Source organism: Aulostomus chinensis, chromosome 21, assembly GCF_037954235.1.
Source record: "Aulostomus chinensis isolate RoL2024-O1b breed Wild chromosome 21, RoL_Achi_v1.0, whole genome shotgun sequence".
NCBI classification, from domain to species: domain Eukaryota; kingdom Metazoa; phylum Chordata; class Actinopteri; order Syngnathiformes; family Aulostomidae; genus Aulostomus; species Aulostomus chinensis.
The window spans coordinates 11,636,176-11,658,215 of NC_141340.1; the positions used below are offsets into that span (position 1 = coordinate 11,636,176).

Sequence of the window (22,040 nt, forward strand, 5' to 3'; positions counted from 1 at the left end):
TGAAGGTCTGTGCACACTCGCTGCAGCTGTGTGTGTTTGTGTGTGTGTGTGAGGAGTGTATGGTAAGTTTGGGTGACAGGATCCTAAGAGCCTCCTCTAACTGGAGGGCCAATGCTAATGCATGGCTGGTTGCGTTACACCAGCTAGTGCTGAAATCAGAAGTGGCCCACAATGCAGTTCAGGGTTTGGCCCTGGGACAAAAGCAGATTTTGGACGCCTTGGATTCTTTTAGCCTGAAGCCCCGAATATTTGTCTGTGCTTCGCAAGTTGTATCTCTGTATCTTGTAGCACCGTGGGCTTGCAAAGGGACACACACACACACACACACACACACACACACACACACACACACACACACACACACACACACACACACACACTCACTCACTCGTTTTTCCAAACTGCTTAGGTAAAAAGGCTTGCCTCATGGTAACTGTCAATGTGACTCTGTGTTATGCGTGCATCATATTTCTGCTAGCCACACCGACTGGTTAGATAACTTTGAAGAAGAATCAAGCCTTATTGTCTTTAAACATTTTCATATTGTAGCTGAACTGAGCTTCATTGTTTTCTGCGCTGAACAAAAAAAAACTCTGATTCGACCAAAAGTTGTAAGATATGAACAAGGGCAGCACAATTCAGAGAAATTATGTTAATGTGGTTATTTTGACTGATATTGCAATAATTATTTGATTTGTAATATTGGAGGGAACATTTATTTTTACATAATTCAAATTTTTATTGAAAACCCAATCGACATGATAAGGGTGTTATGTTTGTGGTGATCTCTATCACACCAAAATTTTTTTTTTCTCTGAATTCTGTAGAATATGATGTGTAGGCTGCACCTGAATATTTAAATGAAACGCTGTTTTGACACACAATTACAAATATTCCATGTTGAAAATTGCAGTCAGCCACATTAAGATTAAATCTTGATTAATTGTGCAGCCCTTCTGTGAATATATAATTAAATCCCAGGTGCTACCCCTCGGGACATAAACAAGATGTCTGGAAAGCCCCCAGACTCTAATCTTTGTCTCAAGTCTTCAGATTCACCTTCCAATCATGGCCTTATTTTGACTATACTGTCATAAATCCAGTCGGGCGATTCTTGACAGGGTCTTTTTCATTGGCATCATTTTTCCTGTAAGTCACCAGACATAATTTACGGTGCTCACCTTCACAGCCTGTTTCCTTTAGAAACCCCCTCCACATTCCAACTCACAGCTGTAGAAATGAACAGTTCCCGTTTCCCCGCTCTTGATGCAATGCTGACAGGAGTCACTTTGATGTACTCGAGAGTATGAAATTTCGATCTGTCCTGCTTTTTTTTCTTTTCTTTTTTTTCCCCTCCTGAGGCTTCATCTTTGCAGACATTGGGAGCTGTCATTTCACGACACCCTGTGACGTGGGTGACACTCAGCCATTATGACAGGTGCTGGACAGCAGACACAACTCAGGCGAGCTGGCAATATTTCTTGAGGTAATGTGCCGAAATCTGTAAACACATTATCTATAAAGTTGTCATTGGATTTTCTTATTCATAGTAAAAAAAAAAAAAAAAAAAAATGTTTGTTGCACTTGTGCGGCTCAGAAAGCTAATGCTTCATGCAGCCGTAACTTCATGTAACTGCAGTCCTCAGGACTACAAACACATTAGTCTCCGGTACAGCCATCAAGTCTTGAAACAAATCATTTTGTTTTGGAAATATTCAATAATAAAACATTTATTATTCAGGGTTTACTACTGAATAAAAGCCTAAGCATCTTGTTGAGATGGAAGTGCACACTTGGATTTATAAGCTCTGCAGTGCGGTGTGGGAGCCCACGGGGTGTGTGTTCACAGTGTTTCCTGGATTAGACACCTTGGTATGGCCTGTGGAGAGATGTTTGTAGTCTGCCGTTCACACAATCTGCCGGCTACAGCTGAGCTACCCTTTGCCAATGGGCCTGCAGATAGGAGGGACAGATTTAGATCCACATGTCGCAGCTCTCTTTTGGTGGGGATCACTGTTTTGTTTTTCTTTTTTTCTTGTTTTATGCCATAGTTTGAATGGTGTTCAAATAATAGAGAAATAACATTTTTAGTTATTTGGACCATTTATATAAAAAAAACAAAAAACGGTGATTCAAAAGCAAACTTAATAAATGATGTCTGTCACGTATACATTTGTTTTACCTTAGTATTAGAAACTACTTAGTGTGATGCTATGCCTCATCAAAATGGTACCAGATTGGTGACTCTCACCTTACAGTTTGGTTTATATTGGCAGAGCTCACAAGGCTGATTGTTTTAGCGCCCCCCCCCCCCCCCCCACACACACACACACACACACACACACAGGAAAATGTGTTGACATGCTCATCTGTCAGTAGAAAACCACCACAGGCTGTGGCCTTGGTACAAAGACATTGTCTGAGCTGAGTAAAGATGCTTGGAGCCAAGACGCACCCAATCAAAATGTTAAGAATTTCAGATACCAGACTAGACAATCATAGGATATGAGGAGAGACAGAGAATAATCTCTCTGCTCTTCAGGTGTTTTACAGCTTTATAGGGAACTGAAAAACTTGCATCATATAAAGTGTTAAATAATTACTCGTATTTAGCTCCAGTTGCTTGTGTCAAACATTTTGCAGAGCAACAATCTATTGTGCCCCCTTGCCTCTGAAATTAAATGTTCCGAAGGGCTTTGTAGCGCTAATGAAACACCATGTGTACTGGGTGTGGTCAAGATGGATTGTTTACATCTAAACAGGAGCTGTAAGTAGGCATTATTATCATTATTTTGCATCTGCATTCGTTCAAGAAACAGCTGTTGAATTTTGAGGGAGATTTAAAGTGGCAGGGCCTGAAGTTGTTCTTGTTCATTCAGCTAACTTCGCTTTGACATGATGGCTTCTGGCAGAGTTTTGTGCTGAACTCAACGTCTGTGACAACCGTCAGCAGCACTGACCAGTCCCCCCCCCCCTTTCCCGCCCCTCCCACTCAGTCTCTTTCCCTTCTGTGTTTACATGTTTCTCCTCATCCGTCCTCCATCTTTCCCTGCCCTCCAGGATTGCCCAGTTTAGGGGCTAAAGACCAATGCAGAAAATGCGGGAAAAATGGAAGGCCTTCATGTCACTAGATCACTTTCCTCTGACAGTACCCATCTCCATCATGGCCACATCAGCTTGTCCCAAGGTTATGAGGTCATCTCAACATCTGGCCCAAGCACTCTTAGGTCAGTTGGTAGCAGCTGTTTGTAGACCCCGCCACCTTCAGTGTTTCTGATGTGCATCACACTCAGAAAACTGACTAAATACTGTACTTCGATCAGACATGAGTGTTGACAGGCTGTAGATCCAATGTAAGTAACCATACATTTACACATGCCGTGGAGGATACAGCTGTTTTGATGGAACACGTAAGCTTGTGTGTGAATCCGCACATGTATGTTATGAATTCTTTCTCATGAACATTTTTGGACAAAACCTCTGCAGTGGGTTTGGCCACTCAGGAGCTTTTGCTTAATTGAAAGAGCAAATTACTTGTGTGCTACTTTTGTAGTTTTTTTTCCTGGTTTTATTGTACTTCAGACAGTTTAATGTATTTATGCATCATCGGAGTCGAGACCTCTTTTGTTGTGAATGGCCATTTTAAAACCTGTAACTATTGAAACCACAGCTGTTGACTCATAGAAACAGACAGAGACCGACTTGTAAATAATCCACCAAAGCCAAATACCTGTAAGAGGAAGAATGGCTGGATTGGATGTCATTTGTTAACCTCGATGAAGAGCCTTTTTAAACTCTGTTTATGTCACTTCAACGTTGTTGTCCAGTATATCACAGACTTTTGAACCATGAAAGTTTATTCTCTGGATTTGAACTGCTTGAATTCATTTGCAAACTAAGGGAAACTGTTGCAAATGAGCACTAAAAGGTTCAACAAAAGCTTCTATAACTCCATAGGAGTCCATTTTCACATTCTGGCTGCTGCCAGTTTAATCCAGTGCTTTCACCAGAAGCAAAGACAAGTTGCTACTCATACTGATATTCAGGATAACATGTCTTGATGTCTCTTTTTAGGACTGAAATACAGTAAGCAGAGAATGACAATTAATAGAAGAGCCTGTGCTGAGTTGCAGATGAGCTCTAAAAATGGACAGGACAACACTGTTTTTTAAAATGAAAGTGGGACGTCCCCTTAATTGTATTACGAAGAAGCTCCTGTCCATGTTTCACATCAGCCCTGTTGATGATTTCGCTTGACTGATCTGGGAACAGCCTCATCACCAGTGATATGGGCGATGCAGGTTGGTGAGCCAGATGATTTGGTAGCAGGCACCTGTCCCTTTGTGTCTGGTCCCGGTGAAGTTTGAGCAGCAGCCGGTGCTGTGATGTCGCTGGCTTTTAGGGGTCAGGGCAGGAATTATTGAACAGAGGGAGGCTGACGGAGAGAGCTGGCACTGGGAACAAACAGATGTTGCAATCATAAAGAAATACACAACCTCTGAATTAAATATGAGGAGCGGGGGCAGGAAGAATGGAGGATGGCTTGACTTTCTCTCTGCTTCTCGGCCAATCACGGGAGTTCGTTATGATTCAGAGGGCTACAGATTGGTCAGCTGCTGTCAGGGCGAGAACCAGGTGAATAATCTCAAATGATGTTGGTTTCTTCAAAATGACTTGAGAGATGTGCCCAAAGGCCTTGAAAATAACTCCTTGCAAGAAGACAGCTGTTTGGAGCATACTGTGAATTCATTATTCACAAGCAGAGGGTCTCAGGACACAGCATGTTATGTCAAAGTGTTTTAAAGCATTCACGCCACAGCAGCTCAGTGATGAAATCTGTAAAAAAGAGAGGAATCTGACAGAATGTCCTCAGAACATTGTTTTACCACAAGTGTTTTGTTTCCCAGTCATCTTTACAGGACATCTCACTCACAAGGAATTACGAGTCTGTCTGAATATTTGATGGATGGAGAAGCTGGTTCTCACTCAGAGAATGAGGCTTTGCTTCTCTCTCCATAAAACGTACCATTTTTACAACCCCCAATACAATTACTGTTTCCAAATTTTACCGATCCCAAACAAAGTTTTAGCTTTTCATTTTGGTCTCGCATTAAATCACTGCACCAATCAATCTGAGATCTGCCTATATTTGGATGCCTGTGCTGTAAATTCAGGGAGGAGAGGGCGATTCCACGAGAGCTGCTCCTGTCATAATAATGATGTATATGTTGATATTAACATTTTGGCCAAATCAATCGCTTCCTGATTTTTGCACTTTTTGTTTTAATTTGGCATTTTTAATGCTAGCACGATGGATATCATGCAACCCAAGATTGGATAAGCATTTGAACTGCAACTTTTGATTCCACAGTTGTATTAGATTGTGTGTACACACACACACACACACACACACACACACACACACACACACACACACACACACACACACACACACACACACACACACAGCACTAATTTCTCCCTGACAAAGTCGAGGTGCTTGCACAATGGCACCCATTAATGACAGTAAAAACACAGCGCTGACTAAAGTTGTTATTTATTCGATTAATTTCATCCTGGGGATGTTTTTCTTCTTCGTAAAGTCCAAATCAATATTAATCAAACTGAAACTGTGAGCTAAAACTACAATACAACCATGGACTGTTGTGTCTACCCCTACTAACCAAGCACACACACACACACACACACACACACACTTACAACGGTATAGCTGAGGAGGTGCAGGTGTTGGTGGTAAAGCATGAATCTATCTCGCATCAGTTAAATGGAGGTGATTTACCAGAGGACTCCATGTCAGCGTCTTTCCTCCACATCTTAGCCTCCTGATTTCTTCTTCCACTCAACAATAATCGATATCTATATCCTTCATTGTTTATCAATTCATCTCTACATTGTCTGACTTTTTGTGAGCACTTGTCAGGAAAACAAATGTACTCCTGTCGCACAACCCAACTATCATGTTTAGGAAATAAGTCACTCTTCTTATGCCTACATGCTGGCGAAGGTTCCTGTTATGAAATAACCTTAATGTTAATGAATGGAATTATCATATGTGCATGTTTTTTTAGTTTATCCACTGAGTTGAATATCTGACAGATCTTTTCAAAACAATCTGATATTATTGTAAATAATTAAATATTATTTAAAATTACAGTAACAGTAATTCCCAACACGGCGTCCTGTAGCCCTCAAAGAATTACAGCATGATTAAATATTCTAAATTTCTATCGTTTGATGGTGGATTTTATCACAACACTAACCTTTGTTTTGGAACTTCTTATGTTAAACTCATTTCACTTCTTAATCACAGTTTAGATATTTAGATATCACCCACAAACAGCAATGGGCATCTAAATTCAGCTTATGCTAACTTACACTCAACTCCATTTACATTTAGATTTAAAGTACACAACCGAGAATATTTGCAGCTTTCCTCCACTGCTGAATCGTCTTCTTCCCTATGGAGCGGTGGCCTCCTGCCAGTCAGGCCTGGCTCACAGCGCTGCAGTGTCAACACTGAAGAGTGAAGGCCAAAGGGGTGATGTAAGTATTGATACACTCCTTGAAGTCACTTCGACGCGTGCACATACGCACACACACGTACACACACCTACCAGGCTGTTGGGGGAACACAATGGGAGGACAATTTATTGTAAATCATTGGTAGAGTAAGAGGCACACCATTAAAAAGGCAAATGTGATTAACTTTTACGAAGAATGCCCTCATCTTGGCGATTGTCAGTGGGGTCGGGCTAAAGGGATGTGACACAGAAATTACTCCTCCTCCTGGCGTCTAATGCGACTCGTCATTCTGAGGAAATATCTGGGGGATGGGGAGACTGACAAAAACGCTCTCATCTAATAGACTATTTGTCCGGGGCTCGTGCGGCTGAGATGTGGCTCACGAGTGCTAAGTGATCTATTGCACAAACACCACCGAGTGTTTTATCTCCAACAGTCACTGATGTTTCATTACATGTATATGGATGAGAGGCAGAAAGACACATTAGTTCACTGTTGGGTTTTTATTTATTTATTTATTTATTTTTTACTGTAAACCTGCATATTCAAGAATTTCTGTGGTTTCCAGGGTTGTCATGGTTTTCTTTGAATATTTTTGAACAGAGGCAGCCTCCCCCATGGAGTGACATTTTACAGGACGCTCTTTATCCAGACCTCTTCATAAACACAGCAGGTCTGCAGCACTTTTTCCTCTCTGTGTAGAAGCACTAACAACAAACGACAGCACATAGGTCACACTAAAGGTTATACCTTTATCAGTGTCACATGCTTTTTACAAAAGAAACATGTATAATTATCCATAGAATTACCAATACGTTAGCTACAATCCCACCGACATGCCACCAAATTAGGACAAAGATGTTTCCACTTCGGGATTTATTTCTGCTTTTAAAAGCTCAATCAATCACAGCGCTGCTCAGAAGTTAGGTTTAAAGTCTAGTTAAAGTCACTCTCCACTTTTAGTTTTGGGTGTGTTCTCTACAGGATGTACCTTGCCAGTATTACAGCCCAAGAATACTGCACTCAAAGCTGTCATTTACTTAGTTTACAAACGGCTCACATTCTTGTATCCCATTGCCATGACCACCTTGAGATAAATGGCTGTTTCTCCCCTCTGCCTTATATCAAACGACATGTGTTTAGTATCTGACTGCAGGTTTATATTGTTTCTGTGGAAATAAAACAATCACTTCTGGAGCTGGGTGCCTGTCTGCTGGCCGACGTTGAGTTTATAGATGTTCTGAGCAGGATGGCGGCAGGTGACAGGTTAACTCTGCTGTGTAAATTTCTGGGCCGTGTATGATGTAGCCTGTGATCCCGAGCTCCTTGATTAGATCGGAGCTAGTAAATACCCTGTGATTAATCAAAAGGGCTTGTTCTTGGTGTAACGTCCCTGTGTCACCTTCACAGCTGGGGAGCAGGGCTGCCTTGTTTACCATCTCACTTCTCCTCAGACCCCCATCTTTATTTCAGCGGGGTTCAGGGGGACCAGCATGGGAGGCACTGTGGTTGACATTATAAACTGCTGGTTTACAGCCACAGATATGGAGGACAACTGATGTTAGACATGATGTGTGTCGTATATTGTTTGAAAATGATTACTTGTTATCTCAAGAGGAGGCAAAAGCACAGAGGTTGAGTACTTTAATAGCGGCACAGATAGTTGTGTAAAATAACGACACTGGTTCAAGTACAATTTAACTTTTTTACTTGTAAAGTAAAAAACTTTAGGCCTTAAACAACATTCCACCAACGTTAACTGAATAAAATGATAGGATATGATATGTGATATGATATAAACAATATGATATAGCAATTAAAAAATCCAAATAAAATATACAGATAATGATGAAGAAGAAATTTGCTGTAATTTGTGAAAAGTTTTCAGTGTCAACAACATTTTGATGATCACTAACTCCAGGTTTAATTGCGTCTTCGACGGGGTTTTAGATGTCAGTGACTTTCACTGGATGTGTTGTCTACTCTATTTTGAGTAAAATCTGTCTTCATATTGTGAAGGGTCTCGATGATACGAAGTAGAAAAAAAATCAATAATTTTGCTCAAATGCCCTTTAAGTGTTACCTGCAGAAAGCACGTACATTCATCTTTAAATGTAGATAATAAAGGGAAAGAAGATGACGAAAATAAGCGTCATTGTACTTCATTACATCCCACATTTGATCACAGGTTTTGGAAACGTCTCCCTTTGTCAAGTGACTTTCAGACTCTTGGATAATGCAATGCTGCAGTTTGTCGATTAAATGGTATTTTTTTGTCTCATAATAAAGATTATATGTCGACATTTATGCATTTGTATATTTACTTACATTCACTTGTACATTTTTCATGTAAAGAAATGGTTGTATATGATGTAGCTGATTCCATTGTGCCACAGACCACCCCAGTGACATCCATTAACTATTAAAACACACTGTTGAGCCATGAACATGATGGTATTTTATTTTGAGTAGGACACAGGCATCTGCTGCACCAGATCTATATTAACCTGGGGCTGCAGAAAGTGTGTTAGGACTATAGCGCCCAGCTGTTTTATGGGTAAACCACCTTTTAATAAAGTCTTTTGTCACTAGTTTATGAAGATTGAAATAATTCATTGCAACTAATAAAGCTTAGTGTTGAGTGACACAGTTTTGGTGTGATGTGCTGCTAGTTTTTGTATTTTTGCAGGATTTGTTGACAATAATGGCTTCAATTACAAAATAATTTGCACTCAGACAGAGAATATTCCTGGAAACAGATTTGTTACAGGGTCATTACATCCACGAAACATTAACAAAATTAAGGCCAACATGATAATAGGTGATTATAGTAATTAATAGACTGAACTAATTACTTTAGTCAGTAAAGATTCATTTGAAGCAGAAGAGCAAGAGCTGTGTGTTTTTGAGTAGACCTTTTCCACGTGAAACTCGTGTAATGGTCGCTGTCTGTAGCTGTAAAGTTGTATGATAACCGGGGCCATTTCTGTTTCTTGGAAAAAAAACAAAACAAAAACAATAAAGAAAGCAATGCCCAAAAAAAAACAAAACTGTTACAATATTTAGATCTTCAGAACAACTCACTTGGAAAATGCATTCTGATGTCCTGACTTGTCAACACAGTCTTGTAGGCCGAGCATGATTTCGCTGATTGCTGCCCCCCTTTCCATGACGACCCTTTGATTGTCATTTGAAGGCGGTGTACAGGACACGCATGTCATGTTAATAAAGACATTAAAGCCTATGTATCCCTCCACCATAGAAGAAAGTCCAGACCTGTCTAGGAATATAGATCTCTAATTGCTTTTGCGTGGTGGTGCAGCAGAATTGTGCTTCCCAGATGTCACCTCTGCCCAAGCCCAGCGCACGTCACTGTCAATAGGCCTGCGAAATCTTCCTAACAAGCTTGCGATTACATAAATCTATAGCTGAACTGCTGCAAAGAGACCGAGCAACTTTCAAGGAGACTTCATATTTAATGTCTGAAGGCTTGATTGCATTCTGAGAAAAAAAAAGAAACTCACTATATTGGAAATGTGTCCAAACAGTCTAGGTTTGCTAATTTTGTCATCCTCAATTTCATAGCTTGGCCGTGAGAAGCGACGTCAATGGAATGAAGTTCCTGAGTGCTTTGCAAAGGGGCGTGAGTGGGCTTGACAGGCTCTGTGAAATATGCTCCTCTCTACCTTTTTTCATTACAGGAGCAGGGACCGAAAATGCAAATCTGGGGTCCTCTCTCTAGAGAGGTCATTAAAAATATGACAGATCAAACAAGCAGCATCAAGTGGCGTACAAAACCGTACATTATTGCTACATCAGTTTTGCTATGATATCATGTGGCTTTTTTTGACTTTCAATAAAGAGCTGCTTTTGTTATGCAGCAGCTGCTTTGATAGCTCTCCTTCAGTGTTGAAATCCTTGATCAAACCCATCCTGAGGAAAGTGACGGATAGACCAGACCTGTCTCACGGCCTTCTGTGAGGAGATGAATTGGCTTAATGTTGAGTCGACCAGAGCGCCACGCTGGGGGGAAGGGGGGGAGGGGGGGCTGGTGGGGGACATTAAATGACATGGTTTTATAGCCTATCAGCATTGTCATACCCACAGTGTAATTTCAACCTCCTTTTTTTTTTTTCTGCATCATAAGGCGGGCTGAATGTTAGACCCTATAAGCTCGGTTAAACACACAACTCTCTCAAACACGCCGCCTCATGACGCCGTGTGTCATCGAGTATGAGGCAGTTCTGATCGAAGCCCGTTTATCAAAGGTTAGACTAACGTCAAAGTGAATGAACTAAAATCAGGTGTATTTGATCTCCAGATCAATTAGGGTGATCCTTCGCTGGAGTACGTACCAGCCTTTCTTCAACACAGCTCATTATTTGTGATAAATTAGCAGGCTGATTATAGTGATATGCTCTCATTTGTAAATGAGTGGGGTGCACCTGTCGCTAAGACTCATTTGCTAATAACGAGCATCTACTGAATAAGTAACAACCTCGCTAATTTCACTCCTAAAGTGCATGGTTTGTATTGTTTTGCCGTTTTATGGCAGTTAGATTCCTCCTTTCACTTCTTGTCGTTCTGTATTTCTCCTTCTGTAAGTGAAATAGGTCATTGGGGCTGCAAATATCAATCATTTTACTGGGTGACAGAGAAAGTTTGATAGCTCATCAGTAGTTCTTTATGCCTCTGTGCTGGAATTCTGTTTTGGGATTATCGGTTCTTCAGCCTCAGTTTTTTTAAACATTGTATCTCTGGAACAGTTAAAGGCAATGTCTTCAAATTTGGTTCAAATTTCCACTGGGTTTAAGTATTTTCTGGAAAAATTTTGGAGTTCAAAGCAGGGTCACCACACTCTTGAGAAAATTAGAAAAGTCATGGAACGGAAAGTGGCAAAACAGAAAGTGTAATATCTGTGATTCAGTTTGACTAAGAAAACCTCTCATTTAGTTAATATTAATTTACATCAATACATGTTTCTACTGCATCAAACCATGTAGCCTGGTGTCGATTTTAGTTACATATATGCTGGTGACATTTGACACATTTCTTTTCGTGTTTTATATCTTAACAGATGTTTCACACAATGTATGGTTGTGAAAAGTCAACAAACCCAAAACGTATTCAACCACTATTATAGTCTTAAAATACTTAACAGGTGAAGAGTGAAAATCATAAAAATGGAGGGAACGGTGAGAAAGAGAAGGAGGAGCAGGCTGGGATAAGTGGTTTCTCATTAAAAGATACTACCCCCGTTACTTTACAAAGGCCCCTATTGTAAAATCAGACAAGGGCGTACGTGACCTTCAGCCATTAAACCATCCTGTTAATCGTCATATAATAAAATGTTTTTATTGTGCAAAAAGCCTTTACTATAATTGAATTGCACTCTTGCTTTTTTTCTCTAAAGAATTTTCCTTTTGCTGATACTGTGAATCCTCATCATTATTGCTCATAATCACAATATGGGAATGGTTTTTCCAGGACTGTGGCTACATTCCCTCATTCCTCCATCCCTGCAAACTTTACATTTAAAGCGCTCTCATTACAGCAGAGATTACAGAGGTCCTCATTAGCACCCACTGATCCTTGGCTGGGCCCATGTTCTAACATCTTTTAATTAGCATTCTGGAAATCTAATCAATGTAATAACTCAGATTAATCTCCTCCTTTGCACTTATTGTCTCCCACTCTTGTGTTCCAGGACGTTCTTGGCTCCCAGGCTCAAAGGCTGATGGAGCTTGGGCTGTCTTCTGAACCTACCAGGTATGTGACATGATGGTTGAAAGACCTTGAAGAGCTCATTGTTGAAGGGTGTTTAATTTTACCTTGTGAACTCCGATCAAAGGCCTGATGTGGATGTGTTTTTGTCTGTAGATAAACATTCGTACATTTTCAGTGGCAAAATTTGACAAATGCCCCGTAAAACCTCCACTTCCCAACCCCTGTGCTATGTGCGTGATATGAAGTGAAAGCTCAGGCGGGGTTTGGCACTGGGCAGCCATTTTTGTGTCTGGTCTGATACGTGGTTTTGCTGGGTGTCACTTTGGCTCCATATCAGAGTCAGCGGCTCATTAGAGCATGTTTGCCGCAACAGTTGCAGGGAAAGCAGGACCAACATGATTTCACTTCAAAATGCCAGGATCTTGGTGTCATAGCTTTGGTTTTTTCTGTGCGTAATAAAATAAGAGAGAACAATTAGGCCATTATGACTTTCATCGATGTGAGAGGAGGGTAGATCCTGGCAGCCTAGTTTGTCTGCACCTTTTGTGTACAGTAGAGGGCAGTTCCTGTGCCAGGTATCCAGGGCAGACATTTTTGCACAGCTTTGGCAGTAGACAAAGACACTAGGGTGTGATGGGACACAGACCTGCCATTTTCCAGCAGCACTGGCATGCTACTCGCTGTAGAATGATGAACGCTTACACATGCATGCCGCACACACTCGCGTACATGTAAAAATATATAAACAACCCTCCTCTTCAGGTCAAGCAGGCTTTGACATCTCCCCCTCTCTCTTTCTCTCCCTCTCTCTCTCTCTCTTTCTCTTTCTCTCACATACGAATGGACAATACCACAAAGACAGACAGACATCCTTACTCTAGCGCTGCAATCTTGAGCGCCAGGTGTAGGAAGAAGGGGGAATAAGGTTGTGTTTATTAGCTGCTCCCTTGGTGTTCTCTAAATTGCCTTGTTTGCTCGGCACAAGCACACAAACAGATGCTGTCCTCTCTGCTCTGGGTAATTCTCAGGGTCTCTGGGTATTTAGTGAAAGGCCTACCACATCACACACACACACACACACACACACACACACACACACACACACACACACACACACACACAGACGTATTTGTGTTCGTGCATACGGTCCGGGCATACAAACACACACATCAGCTTGAACAGATTTGCGTGTTAATGTTTCGCTGACATTCTGCAGGCGACAGTCACAACCTCGCGGAAGTGCAGGCTGATTTATGCAAAGAATAAGACATTGTCTCTTCGCATAAGTAATTGGAGCACCCTGCATAGCAAAGCTCACGGTCCTCTCAGTGACCAAATTTCACTCTTATTAAGGAAATCTGCATTTGGGCGGTACCAATGCTATCAGTTGAAATTAATCTGCTTTGACTGATCCCTAATGTGACCACAGTCATAGAGTAATTATTGTCTGGATGGCTGTGCACCCGCCTCGTAACCACTGTCTGCCGTCTCCTCCTCCTCTTCCTCCTCCTCCTCCCGCCTCTCCAAAGGGGCTAGTCTTAGTGTGTGAATCCTTCTGTAACCGGCTGGTTACAGTGGGTATGCCAGGCGTGTCATTTAGTGCTTGATCAGTGAGTCATGATTAGCCTGCCCTGTATTATTGTGATTAACGTCCACCCAGCGGACGACTGTTGTCACCAGTGATGCCATGAGAGATCTGGAGAGGATGGGATACTGGAAGAACCTGGTGGTGTGGCAAAACTCCCATGATGGACCCACAGTTGGGCACAAAATGCATATAACGAGTCCCCCCTCCCGCAGCCATATTTGGTCTGTGTGTCTCCTTGGATTAGTTATAGTATTTGTTCAGTATTTCCATCAGGCCTCCATATGCACTGAAATCACAAACCTCTACTCTCCCTGCATCTCCTCGACCAGCAAAGTCGATTTGACCACAGCTGATTATCGTAACGAAGGCAGTCCAAGAGAATATGCACGTCCTCACTGTACGTCATATTAGATCACTGCGACGGGGGAATGCAGTGAGCTGACCCCCGTCGCTTCTCCTCAGACAATTGTTCGCTTACACAGTGGGAGCTTTTGGAAACAGGCTTGTGGACCAAAGTGTGGCTGATGGCCCGGAGAGAGGACAAAGAGTGTGCCACAGTCAAACAAAGAGCCTTAAGGTGTTATATTACAATTACACTTTACAATACCTACATAATTCTGCAGATACGAACTTATTTCTAACTTTAAAACGTCATCAAATCTGAGTAATTACAAAATATCTTGCTGCTGTTACTTTTACGGCATCTAGCTGTGTACGAATCTCTGTATGTGTCTCTCATTTCGCTGTAATTACTCTCCTAAACTCTGATCCTCTTCTCATGGCTCTCATGCGTCTGCCGTTGGAAAAGAGTCAGTTTTGATTACAAAGTAAACGCTGCAGCCTCGGACAGGGAGGGGGGTTACATGCTGATATGCATTCTATCAGGATGATTTATGCAAATTATGCACATTATTCCCGCAGGAATCTCTCTTCTGAAAGTGCCAGGATAAATTGCCGGAAATTAGCCATAAAATTCACTGTGCAGGGAGTGTGAGGTGAAGGCCGCCAAGGAGCCAAGGACATTGGGCCGCCGTGGTTACGCTTGGCCTGGTCTGCCTCCCCCATGCTTGGCATTCATGGCTGTTAAAGACCTCCGCTCAGACAGATACACTGATGCCGCGAGTAGCACATCAGGAAGATCAGCCAAGCAAGTGTTACACTATAACGGCCAGGCCTTCATGCTCTGGTAACGTGACAGATTTTACACGGAGCAAATGCATTGAAACACAGCTCTCAAATTCCTCGTTTTCCTTCAAAAGAATGCCGTAGATATGTGCTCCATTTTAGTTGGTTTCCACCTTCTTTTACAATATAGTTGACCTTCATCATCTTAATCTTCAGATTACATTCTAATCAGAAAGCTGTCCAGCTATGGGGTAATGAATAGCTGTTTGAACAACACATAAACAAGTAGCTGTCAGTGTCGTAACACACAATTCAGCCAGTATTAGACTGTCTCCACTTTATAGCTTCACCAACAAACCTGCTCTCACTATTGGTCAAGCCTTTCATCTGTCTTATGAGCTGTGTGTATGTGTGGGAGGGCCACTGAGTGTGTGTGTGTGTGTGTGTGTGTGTGTGTGAGAGAGAGAGAGAGAGAGAGGGAGCAGTGAGTGATTCACACTGTTATTGTGTCATCCTCATGTCTTTATTTCAATGTGGAAGCCAAAGTTAATGAATATCAGAGACAGGAGATGAAATCCACCTCGCTTAAGCATTAATGAACCCTGAGAGGGTCAGGATCTGCATATTGATCAGGTGTGTGTTAAGTGACACACACACACACACACACACACACACACACACACACACACACACACACACCAAATTGAGATTTCAGCAGGTCCAGGGGAGAGATTTTCATTCTAAATTTGGCCAAAGTTCTGCTTTATTTAGTTGTTACTTACTGTGAAGCTGTGTATGAATTCTTGCGCGAGGTTGCCGGCTCGCTGTGAGCTCTAAATCAACTCTGATAACATAGTACCTGAGTGTTCAGGTCACAAATAGAAAGTTCACAGCTGTCTTAGCAGCAGAGTACTACACTTGGCCAACCAATAAACAAAATCATTCTTATTGTGCTGCTATGACATCTGAATCACGGCGAGATGGAGAACTATTTTATTCAAGTTTTTAGATTTTTTAAGTTGAGGTAGAATCCTCTCCGTGTGTTCACAAATGGCCATAGAAAATTACTTGATTTTTATTTTCAATTTGAAGGCATTGAGAGAAAAAAACAAACATTTTTGGCCGCAAGATTTAACTTGTTCACTTAATTTAATAGATTTATAGTCGCCACAAGATCTAACTTGTTTGAAACATATAAAAGAACTAAATTTGAGGAATACAACATTTATCATGGCCACCAATTAATTAAATTAATGGAACATGTTCTATCTTGTTGACTCAAAGAACCTATACTGAGAGAATATTATACCTCAGGGCATTCAAATATAATTAAATTGATGGAGCAGGTTTAGTCTCTTGGCCTCAAAATAGCAAAATTGTGGGAAATAAATTAAATCTACTGGCCACAAAACAACTATGAGAAGAATTAAAACGTTTTGCTTTGTAACCTACAAATAAAAATTCTCTCTGAACAATTTACTTCTCTCTGTGGCCACTCCTGGACTCTGCAATAATCTGATTTATTTGTCAAAATTTGGTCTCTGAACAAAACCTTGCACTGATTTTGTTTTGTCGATCCTGAATGAATTGTTGTGGACCAACAACCTGTACGTCAACAGCATCCGCAACATCCACAACAACATCACAAATTGCTCCGCTCCGCCATGACATGTTTTAATCCCCGAGGAATAAAAGAACATCAGATTACGGCACAAAGTCAGAGCCATCGGTAAACACGGATTAGGGGATTTGGGCTTTAATCTGATTAATTTGGAGGCAGATGGAATATTAGAGATGTTACTCAACAATTGTATTTCAGATGAGGGGATAATCACACGTTACTACGTCATTTATTGTACCTTGTTAGAGCTTTCAGAGCTAAACACGCCACCATATGTTTACCTGACCTCAAGGCTGCTGGGGAGGAAAAAAAACAACAAACATCCCCACCATAATGAATTAGGAGCTGGTTAGGACCAAAGGCATACACACTGCTAGAGAAGTACAGGGCATTTGTTAGTGTTGAGAGAAAACTGGCCTGGATGGGGGAATGTACTTTTTCATAAAATTTGAAGAAAACAAAGGTAGCTTGAAGTTTATTGAGCTGTTGAGGATTTACTGTCAGATGAGAAACACAGGCCCGCAGTAACACAAGTGTACCAAACAAAGCAAGTTATACACAAATGGGAAAATGCTGCTGCGGCTCCAACAAAATGTCAACAAAACACCAGAAATGTAAATTGGCATTGGCATAATTGAAGGTGCTGCATCACTTCCCCTAATCTAATAGATTGTGGGCTTTTCCAAATGTAACCTCGTTGCTCTAAAGGTTGTAACTACATTTCTGGCATCCACTAATATGCCCAGCATGATCCAGCTGTCCAAAAATATCTGACACAGATTTGAAAATAGGGCTCACAAAATTGGATATTTTAAGGCTGCTGAAACACAAGATGGAAAAGGAAGTGAGTGACAAATAAATACAATCGATGATTCACACACACACACACACACACACTCACACACACACACACACACACACACACACACACACACACAAGAAGAAAGCTTCATGACGTGTGTAATACAAGGTAGAGTTTTATATGTACCAGCTATTGCCGGAGAGATTCTAAAATTCTCTTATCGAGGGACTCTGGGAAAAGTTGGACAGTGGATATAGAAGCTGTAGCTGTTCAAAACAAAGCAAATCTGTGAGAGCAACTGTGTTCAAGAAAAACACAAATAAAAGAGAGCAAATCTGAAGACAATTCAAACCGTTTGACTCAACACGAGGAGAATTCAGCTCTGTAGTTTTACAGTTTTATTAGCCTGCATCGTGTGTGTGTGTGTGTGTGTGTGTGTGTGTGTGCGAGTGCGTGTGCATGCACAACACAAAGACAACATTATACATCGCTATCAGCGTCCTTACAAAAGTGAATTACCACCCAGCGGTTGATTTGGTGCCTGAGCCGGCGCAGCACATATATCTTTTATATACTGTGTATGACACAGCATGCTAGAGTTTCCCCTCTTACTGATATGGAGGGAACATTTCAATTCAATGCGCTTATGTATATTTTGACTTCCATGTTTATCATCCTTAGCATACATCACATCTGCGTTATGAATAGGCACCCTGCTGGCCCTTGATATGGCAAATTGGACATTTTATGGTTTGTGAAAGGGCTTGTGTTTTTTTTTTTTTATCTCCCACTCTTATTCATGAGCGCCCGAATCTCAACTGCGAATGCCTTGAAGACAGATTCAGCTTTATTAGACTCATGAATAAAAACCACGTTGGCTATTATTGGTGGCCTCGGAAGAAAGCTGGAGTTTTCCATGACACTTTGTGAGGGCTGTATCACTGCCCAGGTCCAGCCCACCCAACATTTCAGAGACCCTTGTGGGCTCATGACATTTCACCAGCTTGTACTGAGGGCCTAACAGCTCCCACAGCAAGAGGAATATTGCATGCAAACCATGTGATACCTCACCTAAACGCTGACATCCCTGTGGTAGACCCATCAAATCCTCGTCGTTCTTGTTTGAACTCTGTTGTGGTGTATTTTTCCAGTGAATTCTGTGAATGCTCGGTTTTCCACACATATGGCTCTGTCTCAGCCCAGGGGAATTCCCTTTTCTGGGCTAATGTGAATATTAGTATGGGTTAAATGCTTCGGTCATTTGTGCATTAACGCATATTGCATAATTAATGTTTTGTTTCTGGTCAAGTCTCTTTCCAGTGGCAAAGATCGTTCCTGTGTGTAAATAATAATATGCAAGTGGAGGGGCTGGCTGATGATTGTTCCTTGGTCATTAAAGGTTGTTGTGTGAAGATTGGAAGCATTCAGGAGTGTGATGGGATTAAATGGGACACTGCAGTGGCCCTGTTGTCGGGTTAGCTCATCATACAGACACAAAGCTGAGATCGGAGACTGGTGACAACCCTGCCACTGTTGAAAACACCATGTCATTATTGTTCACTTTTCACAAGGCAAGAAAAATGAGCTCTTACTGGAGAAAATATTCAAAGGAAACTTTCATCAAATCTTCGTTCAGAAAAAAAAAAAAAAAGATGTGCTTGATAAATATGTTGGCTTAAAAGATTGTCAGATTCTTTCATTCCAAAATGCTCTCTCAATTTCTCCTGACTGCACGTAGCCTCTAAAAGAAAAACATCTCTATGAGAACATCAAATCAGCTGTTCTATAACGCCTTTTTGATTTAAAGCTCAAAGCACAAAAACCTGAAAAACTGAAATGGATATTTTTTTCCTGCCAATTTAAAAACGACGCGCCTGGTGAACCAGTGGCCTCTGTCCTTGGTGCTGAAGCCTCAGAGCTCACACACACAGACTTCTGTGGAAAAGTCAAAAAATAGTTCTTTTTGATTTGAAAAAACCAAACCAAACCATATGTCTAAGATATTCTAGCAAAAAGTCACCACTTCAATACGTGTTTTAAACTGCTCGAATCTTCCTGCCCTCAGAATATTCTGTATCAATTGCAGCTTTACAATTTTGAAGGATAATCTTAACTGTTAATTATGAAAATTATGGCAAAAAAAATAAGAATGTTCAGGAGTTATTTTTAGACTTCTGTTGTGAGTGTTTGTGTGTCGTCTGCAGTTTGTGGATGTGGGCAGCAGAGTGAGGAGGACAAAGGGCGAGTCGATGGGAGTGCAGCTGATGGCTGCGTTGTGATTAAAGACACCAAATTACGGCAATGAAGAGTGTCGTAATTACATTCCTTAATCACTTTGTGGAGCTCTAATTGCCTTAACGATGTGTTTCATTATGTGGAGCCAGGTATTACACTCGACGGTTTTCATGCAGTTGTTTTTGATATCAAATATTATTTCAATCCGGCCGTGATATATATATATATATATATATATATATATATATATATATATATATATATATATATATATATATATTTTAAATGATGGCACGAAAGTATCTCGAGTTTCTTCCTTTCCATATTCTTAAAAAATAAAAATCGATAAACTCAAGTAAGTTGGAAACGATCAGGCCTTCACTTAAAATCCCCATAAAATAAGATTTTAAACCCTGGTGTGGGCCTGCCTGACACCTGGCCAAATTCCGAGACTGACAAGTGATAGAAACAAGATTGAACCATCGTAAAAATGTCGAGTTTTAAAACTGGAGTGCGTCTATTCATCAACTACAAAGTCAAAAATCCTCCTCCACTAACCTTCATAGACGAACAGGCAGAAGTATTTATGTTGTTCAAAATATTTTAATAAAGCTTTTCGACACTGAAATACATACAAATGGCCCTCTGCTCATATAGTAACTAAAGTATCTACAGTAAGTATCCACAACCTGACCTGACAACGCGATTCATCTGATCTTGTTAGAAGAGGAACTGAGAAAAAAAATAACAAAAGACCACAATGATGTGCAATGCAAGCAAAAAACAAAAAACAAAAAACCCAAAACCTCTAATATAAATATCCAGATTAATAAATTACAAAAGACACATCAAAACACCTGATAATCCTTGGTTCAGGTTTGCTAAAATGGTCTGAAATTTTATTATATCACAGTGCCCAAAATAAGAAGAGTGATAACTATTCACAAGTGGGTCAGCACATAAATATCTTGATTAAATTTCATTTCCTTGTTCGTGACATTCCATGTGCTCAGAGTTCATGGATACAGGCCTTGAACCGGCAAGCAAACAGCAAGTGAATCAAATAAAAACAACAAAAAAGCGCAACTAAACGGGGAAGCAGCAGAATAAGGGGCTCGCCCCCTGCGTGGCTGGGAGGTGTCCATCTAGTTATAAGGGGGGGGGGGGGGGGGGGGCTCGTTGTCAGGTCACCCAAAAGCCACCCAAGAGGTCCAGCAAGTGATCAACACTCTTACAGATCTACTGTACTTGTTTGGTCTTCACTGCCATTCATACCAGCACTTAAAGGATGATTTATGTACACAATCAAGTATTGGTTTAACAAAAAAGCGCATTTTGAATGCTTTTAGTAAATATTATAAAAGTATTCAGCGGCATTACTTCTTTGTCTCTATAGCCTATACTGACTTCAGCAGTCTCGCGTGTCCTCCTCTCCAAAAGTCTCCAAAAGTCCTCGTCAGTTAAGGCTTGTCAGTGCACTGTTTGCAGAGGCTGGATGTGGCGTTGTTGAACAGGGCACATTTATCGGGGCAGGAGGACGCAGCCACGCCGGCGGGGAAGGGATATCCAGGCGGGTGCTCGTACGCGCCCAAGCCGGGAGCCGTTATAGCAGTGGTGGCCGGTATCGAGGCAGCAGAGATGGCCTGGCCCTGGTTGAGATACGCCACTAGCCTCCTCATCTCCTCCAGCGCCTGCGCCTGCATGAGGATGTAGTTTTTGGCGAGCAGCAAAGTGGCGATTTTGGAGAGTTTGCGCACTGACGGGCTGTGCGCGTAAGGGATGACCCCTCTGAGCTCGTCCAGCGCGTCGTTCAGGTCGTGCATCCGTCTTCTTTCTCTGGCATTGATGTTTAGCCTCAGTAATTTCTGCTCTTTGGTTTTCTTACCTCCTTCTGCTTTCCCGGGACCCCCCGTCCGCGCGTCGCCCAGAAGGACCATATCACACCTGCCGTCACTGTCATCATCGGGGCTCTGCTCTCCGCCGCTGCTCTCCGCCGCCGACGTCCTGTTGGCGCTCTCCCCGTACTTAACGCACAAAGATCCGGTCGGTAGACCCAGTGGTCCCCCTCTACCTCCTGCCAGACCTCCCGGCTGAATTTGGTCTGGGTCGTTCTGGTCAAAGCAGCTGATGGGGGACTGGCGGTCTCTGGGTGGCAGTTCAATGCCTGAAGACCTGAAAGGGTCCATCTTTTTAGTGGACACTGCGCTGAGAGTTTTGTGAAAAATGTCTGCCGCGCCGCCGTTCAAGTTGATCCTCCGGTCCATAGCCTTGCGGGCTCCGCGTCGATGTCGCCTCGGCAAACTCTTGACACGTCTCTGAGGTGCTCTGGTTGCCCTTTACCAGTTTAGTTCTGACAGTGGTGAAGTTGGAGGCTTGCTCAGGACTTGTCAGCTGTGGTG

At 41.7% G+C, this 22,040-nt stretch overlaps 1 protein-coding gene and 1 long non-coding RNA gene across 3 annotated transcripts in view; one reads left to right on the plus strand and one right to left on the minus strand.

Moving 5' to 3' along the window:
- LOC147241697 (uncharacterized) overlaps window positions 1-22,040 on the plus strand; it is a 116,157-nt gene that overhangs the window by 31,294 nt on the left and 62,823 nt on the right. The window contains exons 4-5 of one of the 2 annotated variants that reach the window (XR_015110876.1): window positions 6,419-6,564; window positions 12,251-12,312. This is a non-coding gene — a long non-coding RNA (uncharacterized LOC147241697). Of the gene's footprint in view, window positions 1-6,418; window positions 6,565-7,146; window positions 7,761-12,250; window positions 12,313-22,040 lie in introns of those variants that run through there. The other variant, XR_015110877.1, reaches the window with a different exon arrangement.
- On the minus strand, window positions 20,000-22,033 carry bhlhe22 (basic helix-loop-helix family, member e22). Its single transcript, XM_086191310.1, has one exon. It carries the CDS (start codon window positions 21,903-21,905, stop codon window positions 21,102-21,104), a length of 804 nt encoding a protein of 267 aa, XP_086047436.1. The 5' UTR covers window positions 21,906-22,033; the 3' UTR covers window positions 20,000-21,101.

What these genes read in the sequence shown, in the direction of transcription:
- bhlhe22 (XM_086191310.1), bottom strand. Translation starts at nt 21,905, where the DNA reads ATGGACCGGAGGATCAACTTGAACGGCGGCGCGGCAGACATTTTTCAC.